The 10007-nt window shown below is 42.8% G+C and overlaps 1 protein-coding gene across 5 annotated transcripts in view; it reads right to left on the bottom strand.

Annotated features, from left to right (window-relative positions):
- ppip5k1a (diphosphoinositol pentakisphosphate kinase 1a) overlaps positions 1-9165 on the bottom strand; it is a 30018-nt gene extending 20853 nt beyond the window's left edge. For all 5 annotated transcript variants that reach the window (XM_031848460.1, XM_031848462.1, XM_031848463.1 and 2 more), the window contains exons 1-12: positions 9084-9165; positions 5480-5928; positions 4263-4458; positions 3749-3839; positions 3556-3641; positions 2730-2884; positions 2226-2327; positions 1658-1819; positions 1444-1565; positions 1183-1284; positions 272-358; positions 119-194 (exon numbers count right to left, since the gene is read on the bottom strand). In XM_031848460.1, coding sequence (XP_031704320.1) covers positions 119-194; positions 272-358; positions 1183-1284; positions 1444-1565; positions 1658-1819; positions 2226-2327; positions 2730-2884; positions 3556-3641; positions 3749-3839; positions 4263-4458; positions 5480-5623 — 1323 coding nt within the window. In that variant the 5' untranslated portion in view covers positions 5624-5928; positions 9084-9165. The remainder of the gene's footprint in view (positions 1-118; positions 195-271; positions 359-1182; positions 1285-1443; positions 1566-1657; positions 1820-2225; positions 2328-2729; positions 2885-3555; positions 3642-3748; positions 3840-4262; positions 4459-5479; positions 5929-9083) is intronic.
- Between the last annotated feature and the right edge of the window lie 842 nt (positions 9166-10007).

The raw sequence follows: 10007 nt of genomic DNA, 5'->3' as shown, positions 1-10007 counted from the left end.
ACACACACACACACACACACACACACACACACACACACACACACACAGAGAGCGAGAGACAGAGCGAGAGACAGACAGCGAGAGAGCGAGAGCGAGACACAGTCTGACTAATTGTTACCTGCAGTTGTTTGGGCTTCTTCAGCTTTAATTTCCCAGTTTTGTATCCTCCATATTTGTCAAATAGATCAAAGAACCTGGATTGATGGAAGACAAACTTCAGATTAATCAAACGTTTTTTTACAGCCAGCCAGTAAAAGCAGAGATAACCTACATGGGGTTGCGGACTTCCATCTTCATCTTCTGTTTCGGCGTTCTGTCTCCGTGACGGATGACAGCGATGACGCATCGTAGCTCCATCCTGAAGAGTGCAAGAGAAAGTTAGCTAATGTTATTATTAATACAGCAGCAAACAACTATTTTAATGTAAAGATTAGGCTTGGGTGGTATCTATTGTGTCATGACTTCCTGATATGTCAACAGGGTATCTGATGGTATATGAATAATTGAAGTCTATGTGAAAATGACTCTACTTCTCTCTTGATTTATTACCTCAGTAAACATTGTAAACATGAGTTTATGGTCTCAATCTCTAGTTTCAAGTCTTCTTCAATACAGCATGATGTTCATTTAGTACATTATGGTCCATTTAGAGTCAAACAGACCATGAAGCAGGGGATGCTTTAGGGCGGGGCTACTGTGATTGACAGGTCTCTACCAGAGACGTATACGGCGTCTCTACATTCCAAATATGGTAACTGCAAAAAAGCCAAGATGGCGACGGTGAAATCACCGAACTCGAGGCTTCAAAACATCCGTTCACAAATCAACTGGCGACGTCACGATGACTACGTCCACTTCTTTTATACGTCTGTGATTAGAATTCCTGAAATTACACCAACAAGCTAACCGATCGATGCAGCAAGTGGACCAGCAACCTCTGAGATCTGGGAGGTAAAGATTTCTGTTTTTGTCAACAGAGTCTTGTGGCTTTGGAGAGAGCGTAGATACCCACTTGTTCCCCGTCTGAAAGGTGTTTTTAGTCCACAGCAGAACATTGCTTTGCTCCCATTGATGGATAAGTACCTCAAACAACCCCACTACAAACAAACCACACTATCCCTTTAAGGGACCACCCAAATTGATTTGAAGCCAACTGAACATCAGTAAACGGTTCTGACTCACATGGTCCCTGAAGTAGTGGGAACAATGGGGATGTCCTCCGCCTCCGTCGGGATGGACCAAGGAATCTGAAACTGAGGAGCCAGCTCACGCATCACGATGTTCCTGAGGAGCCGATGAAGAGAAATCCAACGAGGAATGAAACAAAGCAAGCTCAATGAGTTCAAAGGTTTCCAAATCGATCGAATTCAAATCAAATCGAAATCTCAGGAGAAAATGTTCCAGTGGACCAGGAATGACAAAAAAAACAAGTAAACGTGGTACCCGAGGATCTTGGCACAGTCGTCGTAGTACTTCATCGAGTTCTTCACGAAACTGAAACCGTTGACATCGCACACATACGAGTGTCCATTAGCTCGGAGGAGGTCGAAGCCACACACAGTTTGCTGCAGCGAGAGGAAACAAATTCAGCAACGATGCTCCACAACGAAGGGAAAGAGAGCAGCGGGACAAAGCGATGCCTCCTCCTCCTCCTCACCTTGAACGCCAGGCAGACCTTACGGGCCACCAGCTTCTCCATGGCAGAGAGCATGACCGGGTAGCGGACCTCCTTCCCCTCGCTGTCTCGCTCCACCTTCCCGTCCAGAGCCGGGGACTTCCGAGCCTCAGCGTGAGCGTAGTCGGGCCCCACAGTGTAGACCTGAGGTCACATGACACACCACCAGACATTCTCAATCACTCTCAATGCAAACATTGATTCTAGGTTTAACTGACTTACACTATTCTTGTTAATTTAAATAATAGAGCTGTGAAGTGCTTTTTTCCTGTTCCGTATCACCATTGCAAAGTTTTATTTACACAAAATCCTTTTAACGATGACACTTGAGCTTAGTTTATACTGCACGTTGTTCAGACCGACAATCTTTTTTAGCACTTTAAACACGTCTGAGGTGTTTAAATGCTTCAGAAACCTTTGTCTTAAAAGTCTACATTCGAGTATATATATATATATTTTCACACATATATATATACACACACACACACACACACACACACACACACACATATTTATTTATTTTAATACATATATAGATTCCATACTCTACCTTGACATCCGTGCCGTCTGTGGGCATGAACTCTTCATAGATGTAAGAGCCCGTCTTCCTCACGGTGGTCTCCGGTGAGTACACGCTGCTCCGGCTGCCGATCTACACGAATCACACAGCGAGTGAAAAACCATCCAGTGCAACGGTGCATTCCTATTATTCTCTTTAAGGTCCATCACCATCTGAAATAAAGGCTGAGGCTCCGTGTTTGACAACAGTGTGTCTGATTTATGATAACGTGCTTTCTCTGGCAGAGCAACAGACTCGTGGACCATTACAGGACAAGCTATCAAGTGGTGCAGGTTACTGCATTAATCCTCTGAACCCCAAAAACCCACGACAGCAGTGAAACGAAGGTTCTTTAAACAATCTGCCTTCTGTATACGATACAGAATAGTGGCCGGTCATTAACAGTGAAGTATTAATAGAGTGGTTGTTGTAGTCTGATATACACGGGACAGGTTTTAGGATGTAGTGTGGGATCTGTCGACTCTAAACAAGGACCTTTCTGAAGAGCCGCTGGCTGCCTCCACCAGCAGAGGTGGGGTAGTAGATGTAGACGTTGTGGTCCTCGGCGCAGACGGGCTTCTCAACGAAAGGTTTCTGGAACACCTCTCCGTTCACCTCCACGTGGTCCTCTCCTTCCACCAGGTTACACTCTAGAGTAACACAGAGAAAATGCTTCTGTGAGCCAGGAAGCCCCCTTTTCTTATTATCCCTTTAAATGTACACAGAGGAGTGTTTGAATCTAACAGAATAACACAAATAAAGGCAGTGGGAGACAAGCAACTCTCTGTTCTATGAGGTAAAATGACCGGTTTTGTGAATGGAGTCTGGTATCTGTCTGACAGAAAGGTAAAGAGGTGGAAATATTCTATGACATGTCTGCTTACACTTTAACGGAAAGTTAAACACAGACCTTATTTCAGACATCGAACCAAAACCCATTAATAAAACCCATTGACTTCCACACAAAGGAAACCGGACGTACAAAGCCTAACTCCTATGATGGTAGTCCCGTCTGTTTCTCCAAACTGGGCTGGTGCGCCAACTGCCATCTTCAGTAGCTAATACACTGAATATGGAAAACTACCTCATACAACCACACTTCCAAAAATCCAAACCATCCCTTTAAGTATGGCACACTTGCGACGGCGTCATGTTTGATACTATATTTAGGATAACGGCCTCAGGATGCTGCCTGGACTGGAGCTGTTTTTCTGAGGAACTTTTTGTCGAGGAATATAGTCAGCCATCTACTGCGCTTTCCCATGTGATGTTAACTGAATAAATGACTTATGGAATAGCATTAATGAGGCGGCAGACTGACCATCTGGGTTGTCTGGGTCGCGGTTCAGCACAGCGTAGCGCGGTAAATCAATCCCTTCCTCCTGCAGGATGCGATACACCTCTCTCCTGTTAAACAAATACATCAAATAACACAGGAATACACTATGTTTGTTTGTATATTCTCAATCATAACCAATATTGTAAACGTAGAGCTAAAGAGTACATCTCAGTACCTGTCCTGTATGTAGTACTGCATGTTCAGGTCATTGAGGAGCAGAGGGTTTCTCAGCTTGGCATAGCTCACGGCCTTATCCAGCGGGAAGCCTGGTGGACATGCAGAGAGATGAATCAATAAATAAAGCTCATGGACAACATGATGTTAATAACAAGTGGGGAAGAGGAGTTCAGAGTTACGGCTGCTGAGACACAAACACTTGACATGCTGTAGACTAGACTCGCGTCGAGAGACAGAATGACTCTGTTGGACTCAACATAATGCTGACATTGTATTACAAGACAGACAGCATACATACATGTGCTATACAGACAGCAGTGTCGCCCAGTCACGGCAAAAAACAACAACACAAAAACAACCTGCCACACGGTTATATTTTCATGACAGGAATGAGGCCGACAGACAAATGAAAACATGATGCCTTCGGACATAGATGTCACCTTTGTCTAAAACACATCAAACATGGTTCACGTGTAATAAATGAAGACGTGTGTGATGTGTGTGTGTTGTACCCTTGGAGTGGAAGGAGATGAGGCAGTCACACAGAGGCCATTTGTCCACGGGCTCGTTGAGGATGGCGTCCTCAGGGAAGATGACCACGGTGATGAACTCAAACTTGCACAGCCTCTCCAGGATCTGGGTCATCGGCTTGGACTTGGACTTCTTCATCATGCAGCAGATCCCCACCACGATCTGTCGCTCCGGGGGCTGAACGAAGGGAGCGAGAGAGAGAGAGAGAGAGAGAGAGAGAGAGAGCGAGAGAGCGAGGACAACAATTCAACAATCTGTCCGAGGAAGCAAGAGAGACAACGGCAGCTTTGTCCCTTAAATCTCCAATAAAACCTCACACTAAAGGACTGACAGTAATAGATGTCTGGAGTGTCTCCTCTTCTAAGACAGAGAGAGTCAAATTAAATTAAAGCCCCAACCATCGTCCTTAACTCTCTGAACCGGCAGGATGGAAAAGCACGTTTTCTTTAAACAATCACCAACACTACACTGTGCATCACAGCCAGAAGCTGTAACAACGGTGATAATTGTCAGATTTTCATCTTTCCGAAGGTCCTTAAACACATCGTGTGCGACGAACGCTTCCGTCAGAAAACGCAGCCGAAACTAAGATAAAAATGGTGACATTTCATCAAAAACATTTTATTCTACGTGTTTCATTTAACCTTTTGCCCCAAATAAACAGTTTCCTTTAACCAGATCCTGTAAAAAATATTAAATTCTGAGCTCCTCAGAGCAACTGTGAAGCCATGATTGATTCATCTGAGACCAACAGCCACGTGACAACAAATCAGAGAAACTTTGACTGAATTTCAGGCTGCTGAACACAGGGCAGAGAGGAGAGGAGAGATTGTAATAATGTGAATAGCTTAATATTTATAGCACGTAAAGTTTATATTACTGTGAAAAGCAAGGCCACAGAGAGTAAATTGTGACGGGAGGGTTAAACCGTGATAGGAGTCTGGCCCGAGACTTTCTCGTCTGCTATCCAGCGGACTCATTCACCAGAGCATCCAATGTTAACGTTAACTAGCAGGCTCGAAGAGCGCTGGCAGTGAATGGCCGCAGGCAAACCACACGGATCTATTTCTAGATCTCGGCACAAAAAAGATCTCTGACCTGGTAACTTAAGTGCATCTGATTATCTATTACTCACTGATTATCTGAAGCTCGCACCGAACATTTTTAAGTAGAGAGGTAGTGTAGTTTGACGTCTCACCAAGTCCGTGTCTTCGTCGTCCTCATACAGGTCCATCTCTGTCCTCATGCTGTCTTCCAGGGCCTCGCTCTCATCGTCCTCGCAGCCCACGAAGAATCTGGGAGCGCCACGCCGGCTCTCGCCCGGGCTGTTGGGCTCTGACATCACAGTCCCCCGCGGCGGCCCTCAGCGTCCCACCGTGCCATCGTACACCAACACAGCCGATATGAGGGTGCGAGGCCTGAGGGACAGCGCCGGGTCCGCTCTGCCTGGGCTGGAGAGCAGAGATGGGTGGACGAAGGTGTGCGTTTGTGAGGCGGAGAAAGGTTACGTGTGAAATGATGGCGATGGTTCAGTCCTCTGTGATGACGCCGTTATTCAAGTCACTCAATCTTCACATCTCATATGGGTTTCTCAAGAGTCCTCAGCACCGATTATCTGGTGACAGTCCTGTCCTCCATTTGTACGTCCTACACGAGAAACAAAACATTCACAACATTATTAATAGGGTTTGGCCTCGTGGTGTGTACAACGTACTTCATACTCGGTATCAGAATGTACTGCACAAAGCCTACAAAATGAACGACTAAGTAGGATTTCCCCAGCTGACATAAGTGAGTAAAAGAATCTCTGAAAATGTTGCAGCTGATTTCCAAACAGACATTATTTGTATAAACTGAACAAAAAACCAAGCGGGACAAAAGCAAACTGAACACAAGTTCAGACTGAAGAGTATAAGAGTGAGAAACGCCAGTAAAATGTATAGATGGATGTATAATTTGTTCTTATATCTAAAGATTTAAGCATTAAAAACATCTTCATAAAACCCATTAAGTCTAGATAAATAAGTCTGGAGGTCTCGTTATGCCCAGCTGTGTGTGGGTGACTTTTGGTTTTCCAACTAAAAAAAGAAATACAAAGTGTGGCACTTTGAATCCCACTTATTATCCCGTCACTTTAGAGCAATAATGGCCGTGTGCTTGAGCAATAATTACCTCCAGGACTTGCTCTACTGTTACACATTTAATGCTGATGCTGCAGTCTGCTGCTGCACAGACAGCAGGGGCGTCGTCTCTGATCTGCATCTCCATCACCACTAAACATTAGCCAGTCATGGAGACCATGAGGACCGGCGTACTCGTTACTCCCTGTCACGCTATAAGACACCCATCTGAATGTGTCTTATCACTCACGGGTCAGTGGAAAATACAGTTATTAGCATAAGCAGCATAGAAGGGGTCGAAACGAGATAAACAAACACTTTACTGTCCAAAAGCCATGGGGATCTCCAGCTGAGGAAACACAAACTAGACTGCAAAAAAGACCAAGTTCCCTCCACAGGTTTAGTTGCAGGTCCCTGTGACCTAAAGCACTCAGCTAACCTTCCTGGGATTCACAAATAATAGTTAAGCATGAATGTAGCATGTTCACTTAGAGCGTTAAGTCCAGTCAGCAGAAAATTCATCGGCAACTATTCTGATAATAGAGTACTCGTTCAAGTAGTTTTTTAAGTAAAAACAAATATCAGAAGATTCAAATGTTTGTGTTTTCTCTGTTTTCTCTAATAGCAAATTGTCTTATTTAATATGTCAACTTAGGAACTTTGGAAAATTGTGGGTTTATTGAGAAAATCACTGACGGACTTATGAACATATGTACGTCGCTGCCGGTTAAGTGGTTGGTCGAGTGGTTAAGCCCACCGCTGTCTTCCACCTAATAAATGTTCTTGGGAAAAGAGACACTCAGCGGGTGAAAGACGACGTGCAGAAGACGGTCACAGTTTGTATTTAATAAACGTATCGTGAAGACGTTATCTTTCCATTTGAACACAGTTAATACTAAAGTATCGTGCCTTGATGTTGGTCGTATCCATTTAAGGCAATGGAAATAAGAAAACAGGGGTCTGTGGCTGCTAAACATTAGAAATGTTTCACTGTTGCCTGGTACACACACACACACACACACACACACACACACACACACACACACACACACACGTATTCTCACTGAAATAAACTCTTTCCATGCTTAAGTGGATTAGTGTTTCAGAGCTTGAGCGTAACAGTTAATCTCTTCTATTACACCTGCTTAACTACCAGAGGGGCCATAGCTCACCAGTGAGGTCACCCCTGTAGCACCAGTATGAAATATCGAATCTTGTCTCAAACGTTTGACACAATCCTGTTGGTTTTAAACTCAAGAGAAGCAGCAGAATAGTTCACCGATCTGCCAACAGATCATTATCGATTAAACTGCTGATTATTTCCTAGATTAATCGATTGCTTCGAACGTGCCCTTTGAATACATTTCTGCTGTCTCTACCCCACCTTGAACCAGATGAGTCAGGCTCAGACACCGCCATCCTTTATCCTCACGGACAGTGGAGCCTGAATCTGAGCCACAACTTGTTTCTATAAAGACAGTAGCGATTACACTTAAGGAGGGAAAGTTTTAAATATATTATTGGTTGCCATGTTGTCACCTAACCAGACTGGCAGACTGAAGTGGGTGTGGGCGCCACTGGGCAGTAATTTCTGGCCAAATTATTAATTCAAATAGCAAAGTGATGAGCCACAGTTATCCACACAACCTCCTCTCTTCTGTTGCTAATGGCTGACACCAAGTTCAATACTCTGAGTCTTCCCATTTGACTGTTTTGAAGAAGAATTTGGTTTTTCACTCCCAGACCTTCACACCTGTCCAACGTTTCAACCATCCCTACAAGGATGGAAACCAAAGCCTTTAAGTGAATTATAAATTAAACATATTTACATTTATGTATGGTTGCAACCGACGATGACATTTATTATTAATCGGCTCATTAGTTTTCTTCATCAATCAAGTCAAGTGATTGTGAGAAACGTCCATCACAAACAGGTGACCTCTTCAATATCCACTCAAAGGGTCCTCCCAAACCTTTAGTACAGTATGGAGATCTTTTCTAGACTTCTACGACTCCGTACAAGACTAATGTGGATCCCCTATCTTTATTTTTATTTAATTATTTTGTGACTTTCCAGATTTTTCTTAGTAATTCTCTGCTATTCTCTTGGTTTTCTCCTTAATTGTACTCTCTCTCTCTCTCTCTCTCTCTCTCTCTCTCTCTCTCTTATTTATTTTCTCATGTCTTTATCTCCGTCACCTGAATGTACCGGAGTTCACCTGCATGTATACGTTCTGTAGCCTGTAACCCTACAGTGGGTAGCTGGGTGGCTGGTAGGGTGGGTAGGGTCGGGAATGAGGTTTTAAATTGCAGTCTGTAATTGCATTCATTGGGATAAAACCTGTGAAAATCAATAAAACATATTCACAAAAAATTAGCAAATAGAGGCTAGAAAACGACCAGATTTTTGAAACGTCAACCACAATATTTTAAACAATTAATTGTGATAATAATAATATATAATAAACAGATCTGGACTGTTATCTGCCGTTAGCTCTCGGTTATTTTTAGTAGTGTAAAACACGTTTAGCTACCGTTAGCTAACGTTAGCATTCAGCTAGCTAACTACTATCACTGGCATTTGTGCGCGTTTTAAAGTAAAGTACCAAATGTCTGTGCGCTTATTTAATGTTACCGACTGTGATGATGATGTTTCCATAACGTTACAAATGATGAACTCACACAGAGTAGCTGGAGGATTTGTATCGCTGCCATCGGCTCGCTTGACAGTTTGCATGTGAAACCTATCTTTTTTTTTTTTTTTTTTTTTCCCTGGTCGACGCACAGGTGATGGACGTCTGTAACAACCAATGGGAAAAGAGGAAAACTTTCAGGAGGTTCGACACACATGTGCCAATGAACGACCAACAAAGTCAGTTTGCGTGTGTATTTATTAAAATAAAATAATCCTTTATTAGTCCTGCAGTGTGGACATTTACAGGATTACAGCAGCATAGTGGAGTATATATATATTTTACTTCAAAATAACTCAACACGAAGCATATGAACGCATATGAATGTTGACATTGCAGTCAGTAAAGACTACATGACGTAACATTACATGCAAAAACAAGAATGGCGTTGTTATTGAACTCTGAATGACTTACATATTGTGATATAATTCATGATACATTTACACGTAAAGTTTCTTGTTTGAAAGCATAGTTTATCTACTCACACAAAATGCAGTTTGATGTGTTTGGATGATCATTTTGTTAAGTTTATGGAGAGACACTAATATTCTTAAGCACTTGCATTCAGCACATTTCTGGTGGCCCAAATGTAAACTCATGAACAACACAATAAAGGAAATTAAATGTGATTTACACGTCACAGACGTCACTAATATGAACTTGTTGACATTGCAGTCAGTACAGACTACATGGTGACATGTATGTGAGAAGAATGTTACGAGCAAGAATGTCCTAAAGCTCACTGACAGCCGAAGACTTACGGGAAGACGAACCTGAAAGTATTTCATAAACTGTCACAGTGGGTGTGACAGTGTATATATACATATATATATATATACATATACAGTATATGTATACTGTATATAAGAATATTTTAATCACATACTGCTGCATAGTTTAATCTGTAGCACAG

The sequence above is a fragment of the Anarrhichthys ocellatus genome, unplaced genomic scaffold (genome assembly GCF_004355925.1).
Source record: "Anarrhichthys ocellatus isolate YVR2014 unplaced genomic scaffold, GSC_Weel_1.0 scaffold8, whole genome shotgun sequence".
Taxonomy (NCBI): Eukaryota; Metazoa; Chordata; class Actinopteri; order Perciformes; family Anarhichadidae; genus Anarrhichthys; species Anarrhichthys ocellatus.
Note: the sequence above shows the minus strand (reverse complement) of the source record. Positions and strands in the feature narration are given on the sequence as shown.